The 27,201-nt window shown below is 38.9% G+C and overlaps 3 protein-coding genes across 5 annotated transcripts in view; 2 read left to right on the top strand and 1 right to left on the bottom strand.

The window, feature by feature from the left end:
• The window catches only part of LOC111864717 (phosrestin-2), a 208,507-nt gene extending 195,587 nt beyond the window's left edge, over positions 1–12,920 (top strand). For both annotated transcript variants that reach the window (XM_023852195.2, XM_033751549.1), the window contains exons 7-8: positions 11,448–11,737; positions 12,129–12,920. In XM_023852195.2, the coding sequence (XP_023707963.1) occupies positions 11,448–11,737; positions 12,129–12,632 (794 nt within the window). In that variant the 3' untranslated portion in view covers positions 12,633–12,920. The remainder of the gene's footprint in view (positions 1–11,447; positions 11,738–12,128) is intronic.
• LOC111864719 (14 kDa phosphohistidine phosphatase) overlaps positions 1–21,877 on the bottom strand; it is a 305,545-nt gene extending 283,668 nt beyond the window's left edge. Inside the window, exons 1-2 of the mRNA XM_023852198.1 lie at positions 21,561–21,877; positions 17,705–17,893 (exon numbers count right to left, since the gene is read on the bottom strand). Coding sequence (XP_023707966.1) covers positions 17,705–17,893; positions 21,561–21,597 — 226 coding nt within the window. The 5' untranslated portion in view covers positions 21,598–21,877. The remainder of the gene's footprint in view (positions 1–17,704; positions 17,894–21,560) is intronic.
• Positions 21,878–21,941: 64 nt separating this feature from the next.
• Positions 21,942–25,651, top strand: LOC111864718 (mitochondrial mRNA pseudouridine synthase Trub2). 2 transcript variants are annotated; one of them, XM_023852196.2, is made up of 5 exons: positions 21,942–22,164; positions 22,265–22,456; positions 22,578–22,794; positions 24,195–24,331; positions 25,321–25,651. In XM_023852196.2, exons 1-5 carry the CDS (start codon positions 22,041–22,043, stop codon positions 25,608–25,610), a joined length of 960 nt encoding a protein of 319 aa, XP_023707964.1. In that variant the 5' UTR covers positions 21,942–22,040; the 3' UTR covers positions 25,611–25,651. The 2 variants fall into 2 exon arrangements, with proteins under 2 accessions (XP_023707964.1, XP_023707965.1); XM_023852197.2 differs by having other exon boundaries at positions 22,316–22,456.
• The last annotated feature ends 1,550 nt before the right edge of the window (positions 25,652–27,201 follow it).

Consider the following 27,201-nt stretch of genomic DNA (forward strand, 5'->3'; position numbering starts at 1 on the left):
GGACATTAACGAAGTGAGCGCAGGAAGCTGAAGAATCTCCAGTGTAAAAGGCAGTTGCTAGGGAACGGTTCTGGAGACACAGCAGGCTGGGAAAAGACTAAGCTTGCAGTTATTTGAAAAATGTGGAAATCGTTGATAGAGCTGCAATTACTTGTAGTTCAGAATGGTGTGAACAAGTGGTCAATAAGTCCAAATTCGCCAATCAAACCACGTCTATAGTCACGCCCCTAAATCGTGACAATATTAAAAAGAAAACATGTGCTATTTATATTAGAGAGTCATTATTTGGGTTTGGGATTTAAATCCTTTTCACCTAAAGAAATTACATGATAATTTTGTGGTTAGATAAGGTATGGCAAAACAGAGGAGAAATATGTAAGTCAACAAATTGTGGTCTTCCGTACTGATACGGTACAAACTGGTAGAATATCAGGGCAGAATACGGAAGCAGTATCTCCCATGAAATGCTGTGGTCCACCTGTCATATCATGTGGGTCGCAACATTACACTTCAAAGCCGTGGAAACTCAAATCTCATATGCAAGACAAACAATTCAAAGCTTTTCAAATCCGTTTAATAAAATAAATATTCTGAAATCTCCTTTTCATAAGTATTCATCGAATAAAACTGTATACTCTAATAAATTATACGCAATACGTCTGGAACTCAGGTTCGCTTGGAGAAAAGTTCAGTGTACACAACTAACTGCATGACCTTTGCCTCATGAAGACAACGTTGAGTTCACGAGCTCCGCAGCCCAGATTAACAGCAAATGCTACAAGGCTTCATCTAATGTACCTTCCTAAAGACCAATTTACTTTTGACACCCAGCCGCGTGTAAACGCCATCAAGGTGCATTGCTCACACCGAGCTCGCTAGCCGGTTCCCTCTTCTGCTGAATTATCCCCAATCCGTTGGTTCGAACTGAACAAGAAAGTGAACTGAACAGCTGAGAGCAACGGAAAGTTAAAACTATGACGTAACACTGCTCTCATCTACAGACTCAAGTCATCCGATATGTTCATTACGCCTGTATCGTAGCCCAAAGTTTCCATAAATCTATGTCACACCACAGCACATGGTAAATATATAATTATGTTCACACAGTCTACAAATGATATTCCTTGTTCATGGAGTGGCAAGGGATACAGGTCTGGAGTGCTGAAAGGCACAGTTGCGGAGGGTCAGGGTTGAAATTGTTCGTGGTATTCTTCTGTTCCACCCTGCAAATGCTGGAGTAACTGCATGGTACAGGGTCAACCTTGAAAACTCGACAATTCCTCATGTGGTCAAAAATATTCCTTCTTTCATGGAACCAAAAGGTTCACACGACCCAACACCGAACCCTATACTGATACAGCTGAATCACTCACATGTTGACACACTGTAAGATACATTTTAATGTTGTCTTGCCGTCTACACCACATATCCCGAACGGTCTCTCCTCTGAGAGTTATTAAAATTTGCATGTACGTGTATTTCTCATGTCTCTCTGCGTGGTACATGTTCCATTCACTTCACTCTCGTCTATTCAATCATACTGTGGCGTATTTGTCCCATGCAAGAACGGTTCAGCCATAGAAACAGTCGTTTCTAAGTAATACACGCACCAACTATTGAATAACGGGGTTATGCAACCTGTTTCTAGGCAACGGCTTGGTAAACACGCTTCCGCGCAGGCGCAATAAAGTAACATTCTAACAGTGCTTAGCTATCACGTTACTTGTTTTCTGTGCGTTCTGCGCTACGCAACAGTAAAGCTGTGTTTTCTATGTTGTCCGTTCCGCGGCTATATAATACGAGTCCGATTGCAGCTATGAAGGGATTTTAGTTCAGTTCCGAGTTTCCAGGGTGATTGAACAAGGAATGGCAAGAAGACTTCATAGTAATTTGAAATGCTAATTTCTTTGTTGAGATCATTGCCAGGAGACGATTGGTGAAGACAGAGAATCCTAGTGCGTGTGCAACGGTGAACTTTGAAGTATGTAAATCAGCGATAGCCTCTATTAATTGCAACTGAAAGAGAACTTGTAACCGAAATGCTAATAAATCGAATCATCGGAACTAGAACCCGTTATTTTCGTAACGCGTACCCCCCTTCACGTTGCAATACCAATATTACGTAACGAGCACAACTTATGAAGTGGTCTGTTGCGTAATTCTCTCAATAGGCCTACGTCAGTTAGCCTACTTCCTCCATCTCCGTTGTTACTGCTATCCCCAGCACTTTTCCGCTCAAACGTACTGTTTCTATGTGAGAGTCCAGAAAATACTGGGTCAGTATCCCAAAATATACCAGAACAGTTTCATCGACGGACTTCCGATCTCAATCATTTTAGCATCCATTCGATGCAACAGATTAATTCCCACCCACTCCTTTCACGTCACTCTGGAGCTGTTAAGCCCCCCCCCCTTACAACGTACTTCCCTATATTCTCATAGTCGTCTACTCATTCTGTTCCCAGGAATGTCAGCACTGATGACGTTCACTACCTTGCCGCCCGCTTGTGCTCATTTCTTGCCTTCCTTATTTTTCGACCATGAAAATGGAGGCGATATATTCCTCCGAACGTCTGGCTATGTGCGACCTACAAGGCGTTACAAACCACAAGACTGCACTCTTCGTTTATTCCGTTAACTTTCGCCCAACAATGTTCCTAAAATTCTGCTCGGCAAAATACTGGCAACCCTTAATCTGGCCTTCCAGCTATAAAGTTTGCCCACCCCTGAACTAGGGTAAGGACTGGACTACCGTGGTTATATTCCCGGCAGGGTAAGAGATTTATCTCGACCCACCACGCCCAGCCTGACTGGGCTCTAACAAATCAGTTCCACGGGTTCTTCTCCAAAGGAAAAACAGCCGGGAAGTGAAGCTGACCACTCACCTTCATCTAACGCCGAGGTTAAGAATACGTGGAACTATATTTCCACGACTACATGGCGAGATGTCTAATTAAGCACAAGGACGTTGCCTTTACCACAGCATGCAAACTGGCCATGTAACAAACGCAGGCGTACTGCTGAAGCAGAATCCATATACCCCTGCAGAGCCTGATTAGACTACACGTTGCACAGACATTGCGGAGAAGTTGCCGCCGTAGCACGGCGATTCTCGAAGCGGATTATACTACTAACATGCGAGTAAACACACCCGCTGTTCAGAACAGTGATTTCTTTTATTTAATAACTCCTTCCAGACGTCAGTTTTATATTGTTTCGAATAAGAAATGGAGGACATATTGATGTAAATGCTTGTAAAATGCAAAAAGAATGTACTGTTTCGGAATGCCTGCAACTGGACTCACGCATTCACGAAATCAAATTAAACCATTAATTATATAGTATTCTCCTGTGGAAATCAGTAAGCAAGACTAATAAACTCCCCACGAGATCTGAATGACGTTACTCAAATCCGTTTTGCTCTAAGTAAATCTAATATCATTAAAACATTTTAAATTCTCAGACTAATTCAACCACATGAAGCCTCAAATTCATCCGAGAAGACCTATTTAAAAACTCAGTTCCTATCACACGGGAAACACTCTCCGCCTCCAGTACAAAGACAAACTGATTAATATTGTTTGAGAAATAATTACTAATAATAATAATAATCAATATTCTGAGATCACGTAAACATAAAAATACACTCTCTGGGCAAAATTCAAAGCATATGCGTGATAAAGCAAGTGGTATAAATAGTTACCATTATGGTTTAAAGGATTACATACACAAGCTTTATCGTCTGTTTTATATGGGTATCAAACTTGGTATCTCACCCTGAGGATAGAAAACAGATCACAGATGCCTGAGAACAAAGTGGATATATAAAGTACCAAATAGCTGAAGAAAATTACATATGAAGAAAGCAGTCTTCTGGGTTTAGGCGCCGTGTATGCTTCGTTTTGGCCGACGTTTCGGAAGAACGTCGGCTGAAACGAAGAATACACGGCGCCAAAACCCAGAAGACGACTTTCTTCATAGTCATCGCCGTGAAAACCTCAAAACTTACATACATAAAGAGAAGTTTCGTGTGTAACTTTCACCCAGTATTGTTGAGGCGATTAATTAAGCAATAATTATATCGAATATTTAGCAGGAATGGTGGAAAATCAGAAAATGTTATTCGAAAGCCTTGAAAGACTCAACAACTTCAACAGACGCTTTCTCTTGTTGTTGGAACTACACCCCAACTTCGACATGACTGGAAAGTAAAAACTTGTGTGGAAACGATTCAAAGAAATACGCGTTCAGAGTACGGTCACAGAGAACTTGAATCCAATATTACCCCACAGAATAATGGTCTGTCTCGACCACAGAATGGCAATTGGCTGGATTGTACAGACAGCTGGATGTGAAGGCCGATGTTTGTGGGTTACTTCACGAGTAGCTAAGCTAGCATGGAAAGGTAGGAACTGGAAGGAATCTAGAAGGAAGAGGTTGTGACCTAACAGAGGTATAATCCCGGCATCTGCCTGTCCGAACAGAGGAAAGTCAAGAAAAATCTCAAATCAGGGTAGCCAATAACCAGCCGAGATTCAAACCGAGCACCTCCTGAACACGATTAAGGGCGTTTATATTATGCTAACCTACTGAGTGTGGAGAATGATATTTAAGGTGCATTTCTAATCAGTTTTATAGACGCTGTATCAACTGGTTAACTAGAGTCATATCATATAAGAGCTTAATTTCTGATAGGATTGTTCGTGAATGTTTAACGACGTAGTATAAACTGCATATTCTCATTAGTATCAAATAATATGGTAATGCTTTGTGGCTAATTTCCTGTTCATTTGGTTTGAGGGTCAATTCAATTGTACCAGCTGCAGTGGTTAGCTAGTATTTCAATGTCATGAAGGGATAGGTCTACTATTTACGATGAGTATCAATTAAATTCAAGAACTATTTAATGATACGGTGTAAACTGCAGAAAAATCAATTAGTGCCTAACATGATAAGATACCTGATAAAAACACTCATAGTCTTTTTCAAGAAAATATCACGGCATTAGACTTGGAAAGAAGAAAACCACTTTATTCAGCACATCCTAGAGTTCGGGTCGGGATTCGAAGCGGCGAATTCCGGAATGAGTCAGTGTCTTCAGAACTGTTTCTTACTTTCAGGTTATGTTTCGGACACTCAGTTCTTCATATTGCTACATTCCTGCAACTTGATAACGTACACATTTCCCTCACCTGAAAGTGTACAGAAGTTTATGTATTTGGAATGACGTCGAAAAGGTGTTTAGGTTTACAAAATTGCGCTAAAACACCAATCAATCGCCTTTAGCTGCGTGAGACATCTGCTATTAGGTTGTCAACTTCTATGATTGCGTTGACATATTAAAATGTTTAAGTTGCCATGCAAGAATAATTATACTGTAACCCTATTCAATAGCCGGTCACTGTAGCCGAGCGGTCTAAGGCATGTACTGTCTTCGCTCGCTTGGAAACCTGGATCGTGGGTTCGAATCCCACTCAGGGCATGGATGTTTAGTTTGGGTGTGTGCGTTTTTCTGTGTGTGTACAGGTAGAGGCCTTGCGACGAGCTGATCACCCGCCCAAGGAGTCCTACTGAATGTGTAAGATCTAGAAAAACCGAAGTGAACGGAGAAGTTCATGGAGGTAGGCCTAGGCCCACTGGGGCTGTAGTGCCAAGGAAAAAAAAAGCCTATTCAATAATACACAGCAATTAAATAATTTCATAATCACCACGCTTGCTGATGGCTTTTACATATGAAACTTCGGGTTTTTGTTATTGAACTAATGTAATTCCCGTTGAAAATTAAATAGATCTCTATTCTTAAAAACTTTCATATCTTCACTCCCCTTCCCTGCAGTCGTTTGCAATCATTTTTATTCGTCGTCCATATCGTGGTTTCTCTCCCCCACCCTTCCTTTCTACGTCCGCTTTACATCAAAACAGTTTAGATAAACACCGCTAGTCGTTCGATGATTAACGCCATCTGTGGCATCCTAGCAACGGAGCTATTTTGAGCGCTATAAGATTGTTTTCTTGCCTTATATTATCCTCGCATTTTAGCAGCGGCGCTACGATCAAGCGTGAAAGGACTAGCCTATCATAACATCCGTTGAGAATGAAACGGCAAGCCTCATCATTCTTTATATAAGCTTTCTTACTACTGGCTTGTCTTCCTTCTTCCGTATTCTTTTCCAGCTCTACATATTATCGAATGAAGCATCGAGGTCGACGTTCGTACCACTTGCGCGTATTATTCGTGGGGGAGGGGGTGGGTTGCGCTAGCATACTAAATGTCCCCCACGAATAAGACACATAAATGATTAATAGTAATCCGTCTCCTTTACATAGTACACGCAACTTCATACATCGACATCAGAATATTATCAGTACTCACAGAATATAAACGATGCACTAGAACATAAGACTGCTCATTCGTTCGTGACCTACTATATACGTAACTTACATTCATGCAACGTGTTAACGCTCGACCATTCGTTGCTACATAACTCAAAACTACGCAAGTCTCATGCTTGCAAGACTTATTTCTATATATTCATTTATTCATTCATTCATTCATTCATCAATGGCTCTACAACCCTTTGTTGGGCCCTAGCCTCTTCTTCAGTTTCGTAATCTTTTTTACACAGACGGTAGGACTTCTTGGATGAGTGATCAGCCCGTCATAAGGCCACTACCTAAACATAGGACAATACAAACTCGGAATAAATGCACACAGACATCCATGGCTTGAGTGGGATTCGAACCCAAGATCGCAGCGTTCGAGCGAGTGAAGACAGCTCATGTCTTAGACCGCGCGGCCACTGTGATCGGTTATTTCTATATACACCACGTATAGTTCCAAGAACAGAATGAGAATAAGAAAAAAAGGACGCCAATAATGACAATAACGCCATTAAATAACAGTTCAACATACTGAAAGGATTCAATGTAACGTTACGTCATGTCTCAGCTCATGAAATCTGAGTATTTCATATCGACACACGGTATTTAATAATAGCAAAAATTACGAACACTGTTACTGAGCGATGATGAAACTAATGGAATATGTAGTGCTAGAACATAAGTGCTTCGAAAGTCTTCCTAAGGGGGCAATCCAAGACGCACTATCAAGACTTTCGAGACAGAGTCATGGGAAATATGCGAATCTGTCACAGTATTATACATGTACGGAATAAAACTGAGAACATATGCTCAAAACAGAGTCAGTTTTTTGTAGTAATATTCTTACAAGGCTGTATTTGAGGTTCTTACAGCAGTTTCTATAGAGTTCAATCTTTTGGCATGTAACGACATGAAGTCCGCTGAAAGTCGATCGACGTTTCGAAGTATCATAACGCCTCAATCCCCAGAGTCGAACAATAAGCTAATCAAGAAACCAGCATGAACCAGGCAGAATCATTCAATTCTGACATTTAGAAAAAGAGGAAACCCGAGTTTAACAATTACGTCACGCCCTGTGTTTGTTAGGATTCGGTCAAAGCCCCACAGTCCTCACTGCACTGTTCAGGCAGTGTGTAATGAAGTTCTCTCACTAGCTAAAGACATTTTATAACGTCATACAGGCAGGGGACAAACAACTGCCAACCGTCTGTGCGCGGCAACAAATTCTCACCGACAGTGTTTCTCGATTTGAGTTTGTTCAGGGGGAACGGAACCTGCAAGCCGTGCCTGTATATGCAGCAGGAGAAGGCTGAAGCCCTTCGGTCTAGTCCGGGCGAACAGTCTACTGAAAGGAGTGAATGAAATGAATTGCTGAGTAACGTAGAGTGAGACTGAGTTAGTAAGGGAATGAATGGGTGAGGGAGCCCTGTTTGCCAACAAGTTCCATTCCTATTTTCATTTAACTTGGTTTGTTTAACGCTGTTTTCAATTACTAAGACCATACAGCGTCAAATAATACGATAATTACTGAATAAATAATTCGAACGGACGTGGAAAGAAACGGCCATGGCCTAATTTAAGATAGGCCCACTATCTTACTTGTCTGTTGTAACTGAGAAAGACAGACTTAGAAACAAAAAGATTAGTCAGATTTCGTGATCGAGATTTGAACCCAGAATTCCATGGGTACAAAACAGAAATACTAGCAACTCGGCTACGACTTCCCATTCACGTAAGATGACCATTTTTATCACAGTGGCCAGGGTTTGAATCCGAATCTGGGATATTTCGTGGATACCTATATTTTCTCTAGCGGTCCTATGATCTCTTGCACGATACGTGTATAGACAGCACGAATCGCCTTACAAAGTTGTCTTCCTTTCACAAGTCAATGCCTTACATGCACTAATATTTTTTTAATGCTAGTGGGGTGGGACTAAGTCCCTTGTACTGCGGCCACTTCTGGCCTATTGTACCAGCCCCAGATGATAGGTGAGGGTGATTGTGGAGCAACTGGTGGAATGAAGATTGGCAGGGGAAACCGAAGTACTCGGAGAAAACCTGCACCAGCGCCACTTTGTCCACCACAAATCCCACTTGACCAGACCCGGGATCGAACCCGGGCCGCCGCGGTGGGAAGCCAGCGATTAACCGCTTGAGCTATGGAGCGGCCTACATGGTCTACATGCACTACTAAATCTGTATTTCTCTCTGGCAGACGGTCATAGGGATTCACTGGTATGGTAGCTTTCTTCTGTCCGGTCAAACAGGGCGATGGCATGAGAGCTATCCGAAAATCGTCTAGCCGCTCACGAGGGAGAGGCAGACAACCCTCACGTTAGTGTCACACAGATTCGAACTCGTAGCGAATTCGAATAAGCCAGAGCCTGCACACATACAATTTCTCTTCACTACAGCCCCAGTACACCGCTGAACAGCGCCCGTGAAACGAGATTATGCGTTACGTGCCGACTGACTACCGTTGTCTTATACATGGTTTCGATTTGAATCTTTGAGGAAGTTCGCGCTGCCGTTTCTTGAAACCCTGGTCGACTGTGGAATACGTTCGGAGATTTTCGAGGAGACTGTTCACGCCTAGCAGTGATCTCATTATTTTCTCTTCACTGAGAAAAACACGTTAATGAGCGCCACTTTGTAACTGCACTCTCACCTACCTTTTGTTAAACTCAATTATTATCTTCTCTCTTGCACTAAATTTTATCTCAGGGTTATTTGATTTATAAAGAGGAGAGGTTTCTTGGTTCGGTAGAGCTGAGGTTCTCTTATCTCAGAGCCTTGAACGGGCCACAACTCGAAGAAGCAAGAAATGAACACAAACTACAAAAGCACATATCAAGTTTGGATGTATTATTATTATTATGATTCACTTGTTAAGTCACTTCTTAATACTGTACAACTGACTAACACCAGTACACTTTTACTTCTTGTTTCCACAAGATCCGGTGTATGACTTTAACGTCTGATTTCTACGAGGGCCGGTGTGTGACTGACTTCGACAACTGAATTCCCTTCGAACCATCAAGTCCTTGAAGAAAGCAGTCTTCTGGGATTTGGCACCGTGTATATGTGGTGTTAACCGACGTTTCGGAGGAACGTATCGCCTCCATCTTCANTCCTTGTTTCATCAGCGTCTAGGCTCTGTCACACCCTTAAATTTTAGTGATTGGTCACATTTAAATAATAGGAGTCTCTTAATTAGCTCTTCCTCCACTCCGTTTAAAGATTACAAGGAGTTTAGGTTTCTGAGCTCCAACGTACTTCTTGTCAGAATCTTGACAAATGTGAAGCTTGGCTTGGGTCATTAAAACTTCACTATTTTAAGTTATGGCATGCACAAGCTGTCCAAGTATTGAATTCACAAAATATTTCGTAGTTACACTTTCATGTAAAATTTCTAAGAACCCCGCGACGGGGTGTCTTCCTGTTTCTGCTGCACGCGTGTGAAGACGCTAACTCTTACATGCAGGAATAGACCTATGTCTCACTACACTTGTTCATTGCATCTCATTGTGAACAATTACAATTTCTAATTAATAAAATTAATTTCATTTAAATAGGCTGCATAGCAGTGGTACGGTTACAACCCCCAATCCTAATAACGACCCTCTCTGTATGAATATATTGTGGAATATTTGCGCAAAGCAGGAAGTGTGGGCCAAGACAAACAGCCATTGCTAGGCAACCGCTGTGTAAACATGCAACAATACCAGAGCCATCGCTAAGCAACGTAAGCACTCAACAATGAATTAACTGTTGAACACGGTGTTCTCTATTCGGTCCGCTCAAATAGTGATATACTTCAACGATAGAACTTATTGAATTAAAAAAAAACTGCCAAATGCATGATAGGAATGCATGCAGCAGGCACAGAGTTAGCCAAATGTTAGGATTATGTGCATGCTACAAACACCGCACTGTACTCAGAAACTATTTTCCCTCGTGTTTCGTTAAATATTTTAAAATACAAGATGTAGATCTTCACAACATGCAAAATTGCTTATGATGTGTCATTCTTTGGAGCATCTTATCAAGTTTAATTCCACCTTCACGTAAAACAGGAACTATAATTGATATGTACATACCAAAGTTTAATGCATACCTCCACCATGACCCTGCTAGTCGTAGGAGGCGACGAAAAGGGAAGTCTCGAATCTGAGACAGTAAAATACGGTCGCGAGTCAGGAGGGACTCGGACCCGAGGAAAACTGCGCTGGCAAGGGCCAGTAGCATGTAAAAAAGACAGACCCGTCCTCTTGTCAGAGAGGACGCCCCACAAAAAACAAAACCGTAACGTTCAACAGTAGTAAATATCTGGTCATGAGCCCCAGACGGGGCTCGACACCAAGACTTACTGACTGACTGAACGTCAGTCGCAATGTGACCTGGACTTGGACTTGCTGGAAACTGTGCTTTCTATGAGGTTCGTGCCGAGACTACATAAGGAGAATAAGCTTCCGATGTAGCATCCCGTGTGGAGGCGGGGTTCGAATACCTGCACCGTAGCCCTGAGAGTCGCAGAGGCGACGAAAAGGGAACCCAGTGCCTGGGGGTATAACTGGGCCACCTTATTTCTAGGGCATATAAATACAGGAACCTGGCCTTCCAGGTTTCAGGTCTAGAATCTGAGACAGTAAAATGCAATGAGCCCTGCGGGACTCGGACCCGAGAATGGCTGCGATGGCGAGGGCCAACAGCAATTGTAAACAATAGATCTATCCTCCCATCAGAGAGGATGTCACATAGAGATTATGGCCGCAAGTGTTCAGTTGGGAAAAAACACGTTGTGAGTCTCAAGGGGCTTGTCGCCAAGACGAACTGATTGGCTGTAAACCGCCAGCTGTAAAGTAACTCTGACTATCTGCTTTACTGGAGAAATCTTGAAAGGAAATTGTGATTGTCAAGAACACTAATAATCCCAATCAGTGTGACTCTGGTTGACGCGAGGACCCTGTGTCTCTCCCACCTCAATGACTGAAAGATCTGCGGACAGCTCTCAGCCGCTCGCAGTGACACCTGTACATAAGCTTATGAGCTGATTGTTCCAGCGGAGCGCGCAGACGAGAAGACGCATCGCCGTAGTACAGTACGGATGGGGATCCGTGTGGTCCAACGGTGCTTACCCAGTGCGTCAGTTACCCCTGGTTCGCCCGCACCTTCCATCGAGCAGCTCGCAGGCCCACCACCCCATGCAGCCGTGGAAAAACCTTTCTTACTAAGTGATGGACGAGTGGAACTAGAAGCTTCCTTAGACAAGGCTGTATACAGCCATGGGGAACCGATCTTGGTGAACACGGCCGTGCATAACAACAGTGGTAAGACCGTCCGCAGGATAAAGGTGAGCTCTCAGCTTACTGAATTTAAAAAAAACTGCCAAATGCATGATAGGAATGCATGCAGCGGGCACAGAGTTAGCCAAATGTTAGGATTATGTGCATGCTACAAACACCGCACTGTACTCAGAAACTATTTTCCCTCGTGTTTCATTAAATATTTTAAAATACAAGATGTAGATCTTCACAACATGCAAAATTGCTTATGATCTGACATTCTTTGGAGCATGTTATCAAGTTTAATTCCATCTTCACGTAAAGCAGGAATTATAATTAATATGTACATACCAAAATTTAATGCATGTGGACGGACATATGTGACCTCCTTTTTATGAAATCATTCTATATTTTAGAATGCATTAACATGATATATATTACTTAATGTCTTTACTGTAGGTATTCGTGGTGCAACATGTGGATGTCTGCATGTTTTCCAATGGCAAGTTCAAGAATGTGGTGGCACTAGTGACAAGTCGGGAAGAGTGTCCCTTGGGGCCGGGATCATCCCTAAGTCGCACATACACTCTGTACCCAGCAAAGGGGGCCACCAAGAATTGGATAGCACTTGAAGACTCATTCAGCAGGGCAGGTGCAACTCTAGCATCCACTGTTACGTGTGCATCCAATTCACCTGAAGACCGAAACGTGTTTGCCATCTATGTCTCTTATTATGTTAAAGTGAAACTTCTAGTTGGTGCCATGGGTGGAGAGCTGGCACTGAAATTACCATTTACTCTTATGCACTCCACTTCAACGGCAGAACTTACTGAATCTTTGTCCCTATCCCCACCACCAACACATCCTCTAAAAGAAGCAAGCCCATTAACAGAGAGGAAAAAGAAGACCAACACAAGACAGGATGAGGATGTGATTTTAAAATGTGACGAGGAGCCCACCTGAGAGTCAGAGAGCAGTCCAAGGAAGTCAAGTGGTGATGCTCAAAACTGTGATTTAATGAGTGTCACCAGTAAAAAGGAAAAGTGCAATGATACTGCTGAAAACCAACTTACTAACAACAACAGACTTATGGTTCAAAGAGTATTTTGTTGTTTCGCAACTAAACGGAACAAATGAAAATAAAGCATCAGAAGACATGTCCTGTAACTTAATTTGAAAAATGTAATTTTGCAGATTAATGGTAAGCTTTCTTCTCATTTAACTTTTAAGGGGTCAGTCTTTGCTTTTTTTTTTTTTTTNAGACTGCTTTCTTCATAGTCACCGCCATGTAAGACTCAAATCTTACAAATTATTTTGTGGTTAGTAACTGGAAGTTAGCATTACATAACAGATATTACAATTCCCATTTATCTCACTCAATACAAGTGAGTAGCTATGGGATGTATCTGAGTTGAATTTGTAGCAGGGCTACACATTTTATATGCTTCCCACCACGTCCAGACCACCTCCCATCTAAAGCATAATGGGGGGTTTTCAAGAGCCTTGGGGAATTAAAGGCTGGAGGTTCCCTTTCAGTGATAATAACTTGAGCCTTTTAAATGCACTAACATTCAATGATATTCTCTGTATACCCTTATCAGGTACCATAGGTAAAAATTAATAAATCTATTCAATTATGCTATACTCCACTCATGACAGACAAAAGAGGGCTGAACATGATGCATATCAATTCAACTAGTTTGCTAGCTGCTACGTCTGTTTTCAATCTGCTGTATGCCTTACGGTAAGTAATATTACCAGCATCTAGTGTGGACTTTCAGAAGTATATCATTTTATGGAGTTTGTTTGACAGTGCAAGAATCTCTGCTGACTGTGCAAGCAAATAATAAAATTATACAAAAACTTCTATCTTGGATTGCAGGACTCAGTAACAGAACTTACTTAAGTTAAATAGCATTAAAAACAAAAACATATTGATGATGAAATCAAATGCACATTTCCAGAAAGTTGAAGCACTACAATTTAGCGGCGAAAAAGAAGCATATTTAAAGCTGGGACGAATTATCACTCACTTCTGTGGCAGTCAAGTGTTACTTACAGCAAAAATGAATTTAAATACTAATATAAGGCACACTTAAGTAACACAGAATTATTTCAAAATGGATGAAAAAATTCGGATAATATCCTGTTTCACACTAAACATTTTTAAATTATTGTTTGTATGTCCTCATTTTGGAGAAATCTTTTCTATTGAACATTCATGTATATGGAAGTTGTTGAACTTCTTATATAAGAGATCAATGAAATCAAATATACATAAAAAGGAGGAACAAAAAGCAAAATAAATTCTAAACAGTGGACAGATTGCAACCATTGTGGAGCTAAGTGCAGATGATACTGTCATGTTATCAAAGGCTGAAGTGTCCAACTTTTAAACTGAGGTAAGCTGCAGAAACTAAAAATACAGTTTACAAGCAAGACTGGAAGAAAATGTCTTCTCTCACTTCTTTCTACAGTTAAGGCCTGTAAAATGAACTTCAAGCCTCATAAGTTATTCAACGAATGCTCTGTCTTCAACACAAGCAATCACACATATCTCACAAACAATACACAGAACAGTCAGTTGAACTATTTGGCAATGGTTCAGAGAGCTAACATTCCAAAAGAACAACGTAACTTGTATATGTATTACATGTATAGAAAAAATATCATTATAAATACATAACTGTAACCTCCATTCATGGATTTTTTCCTTGTGTGTTGTAATTTGTTACATTTTGACTATTATAGGTAAAATTTGTGCATATCCTGTTGGTAAACCTGTCAATTAAGCATGCAATGTACTTTTGCACATAATGAACTGAAACTGTGGTGGATGTTTTTGTCTTCATTTGTACAAATTTGTAATTTTTAATACAGTGGCATTAAACACTGATTTCAAAGTTAAAGAAACAGAATCACTGCAAGCAGCCTGAAAAAGTCACAAAAACATTTTGCAGTATATAAAATAAATTAATGTACTGATCTAACAACAAATGGATGTCTGGATAGTTTTTTTGTCTTAAGACAAAAAAACTATCCAGACACATCTGCTGTTAGCAGAACGTTCAGTCTGTAATTACTAACTTAGCAGTCAATGAAATCAACCGTTGGAATAAATTATCATGAGATAACGTGCCTCACCTTCTGTAGCTTAAAAGTAAGTTAACATCAAAGATGATTTTCTTTTTGCAATATGACTTTTACTGTCCATGAAGCAATTTCTGGGCATTAGAAAGAATTTGCCCTAATATATTTTCAATAAAGCATGACAGGTTAAGCCCACAACTGTTTAAGGTTGATAAGTCAATGAGAGGGACAAGTAAAAGAAACACAGAGGGTGCAAAATGCCTCTTCTCAATTTATATAATAAGATGTGACACGTTCATCACTGGCTTTGGGCTAGATGACAAGGGTTCAATTCCCAGCAGAAGTAAGGACTTCTTCTCCACTACCACCATGTACAGACCAGCCATGACACCCACACAGCTTCACATCCAAAGAGTGTGACTTTCAGGAGTAAAGCCTGAAGCAGATCACTCACATCACATCTTGTGTTAAGATGAAGAAAGTATGGAACTTTATCTCAACATCCCTTTTACGCCTTCATGGCAATGTGCTTAGATCAGGACTCAAAGAACAATTTATATATGGTGCATGACGTTTAGAACACTGGTATTGTGAAGCACAAACTGTTTCCGGCCTGCTGTCTCACTAGGGACTATAGTCTATCTAATCCATACGTTTAAATTGTCAAGACATCACTGTACCCTTCGTTCTTAAGTCAAATTAATAAGATCATCTGATGCAACTATAACTTATACTTTAATCTATATAATGAAATTTTCAGTCCACTTTAGATGTTCTGGAAGAATTTTGTCTATTAAATATCATTCTGATTATTACAAATATTTAATATAGCTGTATCAGACAGTTTTATTAACTTGACCAATGAATTACTGTTACATTTAAGTTATCATAATATAAAAAATCATATGGTTCAAATAATAAAATCATGAAATGGATGCTATTTATCAATAACATTACTATCTTCACCTCTGATCTTATGTAATTGTTTGGGCAGTTATTTCTATTGGGTCTTGTACTATGATATACATTAAAATAAGTATTAAATCCTAGAATGGTGATTCTTGCATTAATCATTTTAATAGTTTATATAGATATTTCATTCATTTGAGACTTCTAAGAAAGTATATATTCAAGCAAAAACAGGATTTTTGTCCATATAAACTGCACAAAGAGTTTCAGGTATTATATGCATTATCGCCAAAAATTAAAAATTTGGGAGGGATACAGTCAAGGTATGTGTAAGGGGTTTGAAGCAGTCCTGAGAAAGATTAAAACTTTAAAGTGAACTATTTCTTTCAAATTGAACACCAATCAAAAAATTCAGTTTGTTTTATTCCTTACCACTTTCAGTCAAATTATTCTGTTTGCTCATTTTGACATTTATAATAGTTTAAAATGCAAATGACATATAAGACCAAGATTAAAATATAATAATAAGAAAGAGAAGAAAAAACTGCTATGGTAATGTAATGAAAATGTTTGTTAATTGCTAGATAGTAAACAATAAGTGCACTGTAATGTTTTGTCATGTAAAATGGACTGTAGATACTTTACAGTAACATACAATGCACCAAATTAATAAACTTTTCAATATTTGTATGTGTATTGATCTATGTAAGGATGTAAATATATATATAATTGTATTTTAATAAAATGTTTCAGCAATGCACTAACAGCATGTATAAAGCTACTGTAAATTCCATATAATCCTGTTAAATCTCTCACTTATAATCCATACGAAATGTACAGTTGGCCGATACACTTTACATATTGAGTTACATCCTGCAGGAATTATCAGTCAGAGTGCATAGCAATGCCTTACCTAAGTGCTCCTGACACAATACCTTAGAAAAGCAATTAATCATCAACACTTACCACATTAGCCATAAATTTTATAACGTATTTTAGCGTCCTGTTGCACTGATTTTCGTCCATGATGTATATGCAGTGTCCATCTTTTAGTGCACTCAATTTCACTTGTTATTTCACAACATGTTTCGGCACTATAGTGCCATCATCAGGTGCTCCATTTACGTTAATCTATTTCATTGCTTGCCATTATGTAATTGTAAAATTTAAAAAGTATTTAAAAATGTTCATCAATTCATAAATAATTATATACTAAAAACTTGTTAAGATAATTTATCTTATCTGTCCCAATTCTAGCACTGCGCATGGTTCCACTACTGTGGGAGTCGTTCCTCTTACTCTCAGTGTATATCGTTTCTCGTGTTGTGTGTTTCCTGTTTGGTTGTGGGTGTTGTGCGGGTCAAATTGAGTGCACTAAAAGACAGACACTGTATACATATCATGAACTTTTATAACACCTGTTCCAATCTCCTCAAGTGAAGGATATAGGAAATGCACATAGAATATAGATGGGGACTATTGTTGAAAACAGACACTTAGTACAGCAAAAAGTATATGGTTAGATAATATCAAACTTCATCATAGGAAAATATTATGTTAACAGGTTCTGGGTGATTCAGGATAAATAATCCTATATTATGCATATCCCTCATCACAATAACATGGCACATCTTTGGGCTGTGAATGAAAGAGATGGTCTTAGGATATGGGGGATAGTTATGAAATTAATGAATAAACATGAATGAATAGCAAATGAATAAAATAAAGTGGTTTTCCATCATGGGGACTGGGTGAAGGCCTAATAACTACTCAACCTACAAGACACAATGTTACAAAATGTAATGCAGAACATCAGACATGGGCAGATTCTTGGTTTTCCACATATGTAAGATAAATATACCTTAAATTTTGATGACACTCTTAAGCAGCCTAAAAATCAATTAATCTCCTCAGTGGCAAAATCATGAGATAAGAATCGTCGAAAGATATCACATCTCATATATCAGAGTAAAATTCTAGTGACTAATAATAAAGCAGACAAGAAATAAAAATATGAATAGTGTTTACTTTCTTACCGTGATATTCACCCCATTTGAAGCCACGCACAATGGTCTTGACCTCTTCTGGGGAACTTGGTTTCTTAGCACCATACACTTTGATCAAAACATACTTGAATGTGCCATCAGAATCAATGTCAACTTCAGGAATGCTTGCCAACTTATCTGATGCCATTGAGAACACTCGTGCACAAACTACACTAATACCTGAAACAATGACATTCAGTAATGTAATTTACATACTTGTTCATTCATTTCCAAACTGAAAAGTAGCACATAATTCTGCCCCAACCTGTAAAGAAAAACTGAACAAAACTGTTCATATTATATTATATCAGAAAGGTTTTCTTTCGTAGCTCTATGCAGAAATTTGTCCTGAAGTCACAGCGATTATGTTTATGTTAGGAAGATAATCAATGGAAAATTGACCAGGTGTACAAATGTTGTGATCTATTATTTTCTCCCTGAAAAAAATAAATGATCTTAAATTTAATCATAAGTTTGTATTACTAGTAATAGCTCTAGTGAAAGAAAATGTAATGCCTGTCACTTTTCAGCCTTGAATTCTTTGTTGTATTTTGGTTAAATTCATTCATTCATTTATTTATAGTTCCAAAAAATCCATAGAGGCATCTGCCTCAGATATAGAACAAATATGATATATAACACCCTTACTGAAACATATAAGAAAATCCTGTTTGAAAACAACAAACCAGTATCACTTTAGTTCCATGTAAAATGTTGCATGCATTACTTGTTTCATCCATACATGGTCCTTCTAGATTTATCAACCCAAATGATATTTGATGAACAGTTATTAATCTGAAATGTTTCGATAGCTACCCATATTCACTACGACATGCAGACATGTGCGGTAAGTTATAAGAACTGTTCATGTGCTTAAGAAGCAGACCATTATGACATATGGGAAAGTGGGGCCAGGAATTCTTAACCTCCACTTTAGTATGAGGTAAGTGGTTAGCTTTACATGCCATCTACTTTTCTTCAGCAACCTTGGGATAAGAAGCGGTGTGGAATCCAGAGCATGTCTATACACAGTGACAAAGAGAGAAATTCCTGCACATCCTGGGAATCGAACCCCAGTCATCAGGCCCATAGCCAGTCACTATATTGAGCTATTCCAGTTTCCAAGCAAATGTTATTCACATTGTAAGACATGTCTTAATTTCCACATTTCAATGTTAGCACATTAAAGGTAATTACATAAATAGTTAACAAATTTCAAAATGACATTTGACGTGAAAATTATGTAATTCATAATGTCCCATGTAGAATATTATTTCAACTTACGATAAAATATTATTGATGTTCTTTTTTTTTATTTAATTCCAATAATTATACAATCTATCCATTAAGTGTGGATAATAAGTACATTTTGTGGTTAATTTACATATAGCAAAAGGAAAGAGGGTACTTGACGTGGTGAGCATATTCCAATGAACATGCTCAATACTTATTTTAACTGCTTAGTAATATGCAGTTAAGTGTTGTATTATCCGAATCTGGTGGGCAAATCTGATGGTTTAAATCTGTTTAGCCTCCTGATTTCCCCTACATCATCGAGTAATTTTTGTGCCAAGTCGTTCGGATGGGCCTGGAGTCTGATTTTATACTTTTTGCTGTTTTTTTTTATTTCCTCTCATACTGTTGGTACATCTAGGTCCTTGTGTAGTACCGTGTTCGGCACAGACCACGGTGTATTCACTATTNNNNTTAACTATTATTCGTAATACTTTGCTTTGAAATCGTTGGAGAATTTCTATGTTTGAGTTACTGGCTGATCCCCGCAATGGTATCCCATACGTCCATATCGGTTTGAGCATGGTTTTATACAGTAAGATCTTATTTTCTGTCGATAACTCCGACTGTCTTCCCAGCATCCAATACATCTGTCGGAATTTTATTCCGAGTTGTTTTCTTTTGGTGTGAATGTGTTTTTGCCATGTCAATCGTTTATCCAGGTGTATACCAAGGTATTTGGCGTCTTCTGCTGGTGGCATCTGAGAGTGATTTAACGTTACTGGAGGACAGGTAGCGCGTTTCATAGTAAACGTTACATTTGTAGACTTATTTTCATTTGCCTTCATACGCCACTTTTTCAGCCAGTGTTGAATTTTATGCGTTTCATGGTAAACGTTACATTTGTAGACTTATTTTCAATTGATGTTCTGATGGTACAATTTCTTACTTAATTTAACTGAAATGCTTTCCAATTCAGTCCTCAAGACAGTACAACAAAAGATGTTTCTTGCTACCACATAATTTCAAACTGAAGCATGGGAACGGCACATCATTATAAGGGCAGCAGACATTCACTCAAAGATAAGAGACCCAACACACAGTATCAGATTCAGGCAACATATATACAAAAATATATATTTATTTTTCACACCATCTTTCAATTGTTACTGCAGCCACAGGCTGAACATGAATATGAATGAGTTATGAGTTATAATAGTTGCCTTTACACCTTTTACAGTAACTGTGTTCAGACAGGGTCCCCCTAAATCCTGAGGTCTGGGGCAACTGCATCACTGCACCCTCCTCAATCTGGCTTTGCATGAAACTAAATGTCTGACAAAAAAAAGTGAATTATTTATTGTGACTAAATACCCTCATTCTTCTCATGCATCAATTAAATGACTACATATAATACATGGATTCTGGTGGTAAAACTGCCAACAGAAGGTAGTGCAATGTAATTCATGAACACAATTCACAAAAGATATGTTGCATGTTCTATGTTCTCTTATGGAAACAAGTTCCCAAAAGAAAAAGAAAATTGTATGCACTATATACTACAACCATCTTTTAAAAGTAAATGTAAAGGCAAAGTTAAGGTTGTTCTTGTTCCTAACTACACACCACAATAGGAAGACTTATGGGGGTGTGGACAATCCTTCCAGCCACACTATGACCCTGGGGTCGACTCAGCCTCCAACAGAAATTAGTACCAGGAATATTCTTGAGGGTAAAAGGCGGCCAGTGCATAGGACTGACAACATTACCGCAATCTATCAGCCGATTGTCTAGAAAATGTGGGAACCTCAACATCTTACAACCCTATGGGCCTCCACGGCATGTTACAGGGGATAACTTTACTTTACTTTACTTATGGGGGTGTGGAGATATGCATTCTTAACCTCAGCAAAAAATGGTTTTTGCCCCACCTCTTCACCACCGGTACTCATTGGATAAGACGGTGAGTGGGCCCAAAGATCTGGTCTGGACATTGTGGGGAGCATAAAAACTCTTTCCACTGCTGATAATCGAACCCAGACTCCTTGGTTGTCCATCACCAAGGCCTAATCACTATACTAATTAACTACATATGACTGATCTATCTAAGGTCCTATGGGCTACTTTTATTTGAGATCTGGGGTTCGCATGGATATGACTATGAAGAACACTATCTTCTGGTATGTGACGCCACATAATCTCGTAAGTATTTACTGATGCTTCTCCTTGCCACTCTCATGTTCGCTTGTTCAGCTTACATTTCCACTCTGAAGACAGGGGCAGTACGTTCCTCCGAAACGTCGGCAAAATTCAAGAACACACGAAATCAAATTCCGCTCTTCTACTTTTCATTGTCGAGGAACATCAAAAGATGCCATCAGTGCCATCTACTCCACGTTTTTACAACTAAGAATCGGTCCAGAGTTCAGTACTGTAATCTGGTGGTGACACTGTCAACAAGCTCAACACAGCTAAGAGCGACTACGAGTGCCATGTGCGACGAGACCAACATTAACCGCATCAACAAATAGTACTGTCGTAACATATATAATGCTTCATATTCATATATGCAGAACACTACTAACTACTCATAAATCTAAATAATAAACATTACCTCCAAATACACGCCTTGCCTCCAAAGCAGTCCGCATTAAAAAGAATTGATTCTATCGACTCCTGTCACTGCCTTCGGTGATCTGTGCCACGGCCTGCAGGGCGTGCAGCACCTAAATATAATTTTTCACAATGTGACAAACCTCTTGCCTCCACTATAAAAATCAAACTTCTTCCGTTATAATCCTATAAACCTTTTGAGCCATTTGAATGAAAGTAACTTGTTGAAACCGATCAATATGTTAAACGTAATTTATATATGTAAACTGGTTGCAATTGAGTTTCCACTTTTTATTTCCCGAGTCTAAATCTGAGAATCACAAGTTGATGTTACTCAATCCAGAATGTGGCCACACTGAATAATTTGACCAGAGAACGTAGGTGTTATAGTCGCAGGTAACTGTAGACAAGTAGCGATCGTTGCGATGATGAAAATTTAATTGAATAGGGGTAATGGCGGAGATATTGAGAAATATTTAAAATGTTGTCTGTATCTGACGCACCTACAGTATGGAACCTATTAAAAGGTGTGATCTGCATCTATAAACCAGCTGGAATTACTGCTGCTAGCGTGCGGAGTATATTACTTGGCAATATTTGTAGAGGTGAGCTTAGTCTAACCTAATTGTTGCAGATTGTTCAGAGTCCTTCGAACCGGTATAGTCTTTCCCAATCCAGTAATCATTTTAAAACTTTCATTCACAGACCTTTGCGAATTAGAAAGTCGGCCGCCAACAAGGCATGTTTTTATTGAAGGTAATCCGTCAACATCATTAAGTGTACATGTTGCACCCAGTTTTGCGGATCATCCACTTGTTGTTGGTCCAAAATATCAACCAGAAGATCTCCGTTGTACGTGGGGTGCCCCCCTTGGCAGAAATATTTCTGGAGTGTTTGGTATGTTATCACTTTATGTTACATTGTTATACAGTTTTTGAAGCTCATGACAATACTTAAAGTATGTTCTGAATGCCCAGTTGCTTCATTGCATTAATAGCATATCAAATTTTCATTTCAGTCTTGGGTCTCAGTGATGGTAATAGAACTGTTAAGAAGTTACATATGCAACGTCCCACTCGAGTCTTTCGACTCAAGGGTTTGCTGGGACAGGCAACAGATACGTATTTCAGTGATGGCAAAGTAGTAGAGAAAGCAACATTCTGGCATGTGAATAGATCAAAATTAGATGCTGTACTTGCTTCCATACAAGCTGCACATCAAAAACAAATGTTTCAGTAAGTATAAGTCTTGATGATTACTGTCTCATAAGATATGATACTGGTATATCATTGCCAATACTTCAGAGGAAACTCATGGTTCATCTTCAGGGTAGAAGATGGTTGGAACACTACAAATCTTGATTTTGTTCATTAAAATAAAGTAAAAAAGTAGAAAGAAATGACTGGACTGCTCTCAAAATAGTTGCTAATTATAGTAATTTCTTTATACATATGAATTGTGTGCTGACCACTTAGTGTTTATTAAGTGGCCTCCGTAGTCTAGGGGTAACGTTCCCACCTCGTGACTCAAGGTACGCGGGTTCAAACCCGGCGGAGGTCGTGGAATTTTTAAGGGCGGAAAAATTCAGGGAACAAGTCCTCCAGGAGGGACTTTAAGCCGTGTGTCCCATGTTGTAGATTTACGGCACGTAAAAGAACCTCATGTCTCTAGGAGACCTGTGAGCTAAATTACAGGCCCTTTCCTGCCCAAGTAGTCTCCAATGCCTCTGGTGGATGGAGGAAGCATCAAGGTACTGGGGGCCGACCTTGTTGGCTCTATGGGGGCTGATGGCACGCACCGTTACCGGTAGGGTATGGCGACAGTAGAAATTAAAGGGGGACGCACAATGGACCAATAACTGGTCTAAGTGCATGGGAAACCCACCCGCTCTCATAATACATACATACATAGTGTTTATTATGAATCTTTAGTGCTGATTCATAGATCCTGAAAGATAATATTCCATCTAAGTCAATTATAAAGCTTGCAGACCATCAGAGTGTACTAATTTCATGTAAGGTTCACATATTATGAAACTTTTTTGAATAAATGTCACTATCAGCTACTGACCCAAGCAAGCTAGGAATTAAAAGTAACGAAATCAGCATATTATATGTGTTGGACACATTTGATGTTTTGTTAAGGTTGTGACCTGTGTAACGCTCAGTAGTCTTAGTGGACTGTGACATTTCAGTGAGAACATGTTGCCTTCATCATCAGGGCTATAGTCTGTAGGGAGAGGAATTGGCATAGTTGTGGTCATGCTGCAAGGAAGATGGGAGAGTGTTTGGAAATATAGTCCAATTCAGACCAATAGGAATGTTATGTAGAAAACCAACTCTCTTCAGGGACTGTACTCCATTTCTTCACTTCTTTCTGTGGCTCTTATTGACCACCTTCTTTGCAGTCCACCTATATAACTGAGCTGCTACCCTACAAATTTTGGTCCTGAAGACTGAAGCATGTTTCTCTGAAACACAGGAATCCACCCTCACATCGACATTGTGAACAATCACTACCATGAAAACCTCCTTGACCCAGGTAGTTCATCAAATATGAATCAGTTTCATGGATCATAGATAACATCTGTTCCATCAAATGAGAAGCCAGTTGAGTTTCTTATTATGTTATTCAGCCAGTGTGGTGTCGACATACAGAGCCAGGCTGCATACGAGTTAGCAGTGCAAGGTCTGATCAAACCAGAAAACAGTAAAATTCCTTTACTGTATGGTATAAAGTGTGTTCACTTTCAGCCACCGGATTTTACAATAGGTAAATATGTTTTCCACACTATTGTAAATATGGCATTTTTTAGGTACTATTAAATTCCGTGAATGTATATTGTCAAAATAACCTTATTTCTGATATACCTTTGTTGAGTATCTCCAGAAATTCCCAACATGCATAGTGGTTTCTTAATTCATGTTGAACATGAAATACAGTAGACCCTCGATTATTCATGTGCACATATAGTGTAACTGTTAGTATTTTTATTATTTGCATGTCCAGTAAAACAAAATGAATTACGTATATTATTATTATCCTCTGAAAACCTATACTATTCATTTCTTAATAAAATATTTATGTTTCATTCCTCAATTCGTAATAACACTTAGTTTAATGATAATGAAATTATTATTACTGTTATAATTATCAGTTATTTGTTTGTTTACTTTTACTTTTATTCATTATTATTTCTTCCAAGTACTTACCTGTAATTTGTATTTGACTTTTAATAAGTTTGTGTATAATGTAATTCATTCATCTGCACTGTGCTGTGTCTGTAATTGGCCTTGCGGCTGTTGACTCAGCACATTAATAATAAAGAATTTAATTGAATTATCCGTGGAATTTCTGGAACCCCTTAGTTATAGCTTAATGAGATAAAGGAATAATGGAAATTGCTGTAAGGCATCACCGAAACAGAAACAACGGGCATATTAACTTCTGTTTTAGTGATTTCCCACTGCAGCCTTCTTTTATTGCTCTTGTGCCAGTATAGTAGCATTCAGTTTTACTTACTTCCTTCTGCTGGAAAGATATAGCAGCAAATCAGTAATTAGGCAATTTTCAGGGTTGAATGCAGCATGGATAGTGGATGTTCCTAGATTTTTGGATTACCCATTTTGCTTGATTATCGCCACTCCTTCCCCCTATTACCACAAATTGACTGTATATCAGGTTTGTGTTACAAAGTGCAATTTCCCAACGTTGTTTTCAAATATTGCCTTCCCTAAAGTATCTTTTTACATTTCTTTCAGAGGTACAGTGTATCAATGAACATGAGATGTACCTGAGGACATTGATACATGATACAGGGATTCAGCTGCACAGTGTTGCCACCTGTACAGGCTTGCAGTGCATCCGCTATGACTGCTTTACACTGGAACATGCACTACTACGAAAACATTGGACACTTCAGTTTTTATTGGACAATATGGCTGAAAGTAATAGATTACTCAGAGAGTCAGAAGCAGACAAGAGACAGAAGTCAGCTACGCTACTTGAAAGTGACATAAGCAAGCTTAAAGCACCTGTTGTAAATAGTTAAGACTCTATGTACCAAAAATAAAAAATCTAAAGCACTTTTAACTTTTGTTGATCTTAGTTTTCCACAGATAATTCCTGCTGTATGGGGGGAAAAATGCAATTGTTCCATTCTTTGTATTCCTTGCTTTTAGAGAAGCTTAGTAGTAGGTTACTGGTTCTGTAGTGACATAATTAGTACATCCATGTTATATTAATTTTCTGGATTTCCTTTGATGCCCTTCAATGCATTATCTGGTGTGCCTCAATTTTCTGCTTTGGGACTTTTGTTGTATAATATACACTATGTATCACATTAATAATTTATGTAACAAGATCATACATTCCTGTATTCTTTTTAATGACACAATTTTCTTTTTGTTTTATTACCTGTACTAATGACTGCATTCTTTTGCAGTCAAGATATCACTAACCATATGAAGGTTAAGGCCCATAAAACAGATTTCTCTCTTCATCCAGAAAATCTAATGTGCTAACTTAAAATTATCCTTTATAACCTGGAATTCTGCATATATGAATATAACATATTTCTTCTCTCTCAGCTATACTTTCAGCAGCATGTTAATAGTTACTTTCTCATGCTATAAGGTTATTAGGCCTAATATGATTATGTTCTCCTTTCCTTCATTAGATTTTCTGTCGCTTTACACCAACAAAACTTTATATATGCTTCTGTTTAGAATTCTCTTACTAAAGCTGACTCCAAGACATTAGAATCTGTCCATAGAAAATTGTCTCGTGTTCAGACTTTAGAACTCATAATCTATAGTTATAATCAGATTTTGAATAACTTAAAACTGACACTATAAGGAATGTTTACAGTGGTTATGACACCCTCTATCTGCTAAAGTTGGCACTAACTTCACCAAGTGGCAGTCACTCGGTCAGTATAGCTCACTTAGGGACTACAGCCCACGGAGTTTACAGTGGTTGTATTACTTGAACTTCTTTTAGAAGCTGTTTCTGTCAGAGTTAGTTGGAAACATTTAGAGACCTTTTATACCTTTTCATATAACAGATGTCCTCTTGTTCATGGCACTCCAGCTGTATATGAAATATGTTTACCAGTTCCTTTGGCCTCAAGTCTCCTACTTAATGTGGTTAACAGGCAGTTACAGTATTCTGATACTTACAGCAGTCATTTCCCTAACAAAATTCAGTGCTTGGTCTTTCTGATGGAGATGCAATGCTTTTGCGAGGTAGGAACTGAATTTTTTAATAGTATTTAGATAAATTTCAAGCTTGAAAGGGTTAAACATATCCAAAGTAAAAACAGCAAGACAAGAAATATGAAGTTAAAAAATTTCTAGGGGAAATGTTCCCTCCACATTTTTTAAACTTCTCCAAGAAGACATCTTATGTTAGAATAGAAAACTTGGCCATGCCACAAAGTTCTGGCAGTTACACATCCACTTTTCAATGGAGCATCTGGTTCAATCCCAAGTGACTTCCTGAACTATGCAGTCTAACAAAGTGGTCATGACCAGGATCTCCAAGTTTCTTCAGTTTTCCCCTGCTATCATTTCAGCGTTGTTTCACTGCCCCCGACCAAGCAGCATATTATCCTTTGTTTTTAAACTTGAGGGGGGGGGTTA

This window comes from Cryptotermes secundus, unplaced genomic scaffold (assembly GCF_002891405.2).
Source record: "Cryptotermes secundus unplaced genomic scaffold, Csec_1.0 scaffold654, whole genome shotgun sequence".
NCBI lineage: Eukaryota > Metazoa > Arthropoda > Insecta > Blattodea > Kalotermitidae > Cryptotermes > Cryptotermes secundus.

Bases quoted from the DNA above. Each gene is read 5' to 3' on its own strand.
- LOC111864718 (XM_023852196.2), top strand. From the start codon at position 22,041: ATGTTGTCTGTATCTGACGCACCTACAGTATGGAACCTATTAAAAGGT. The intron at 22,795-24,194 runs GTAAGTATAAGT...TATGTTATTCAG, and splicing joins CATCAAAAACAAATGTTTCA to CCAGTGTGGTGTCGACATAC. The intron at 24,332-25,320 runs GTAAATATGTTT...CATTTCTTTCAG, and splicing joins GCCACCGGATTTTACAATAG to AGGTACAGTGTATCAATGAA.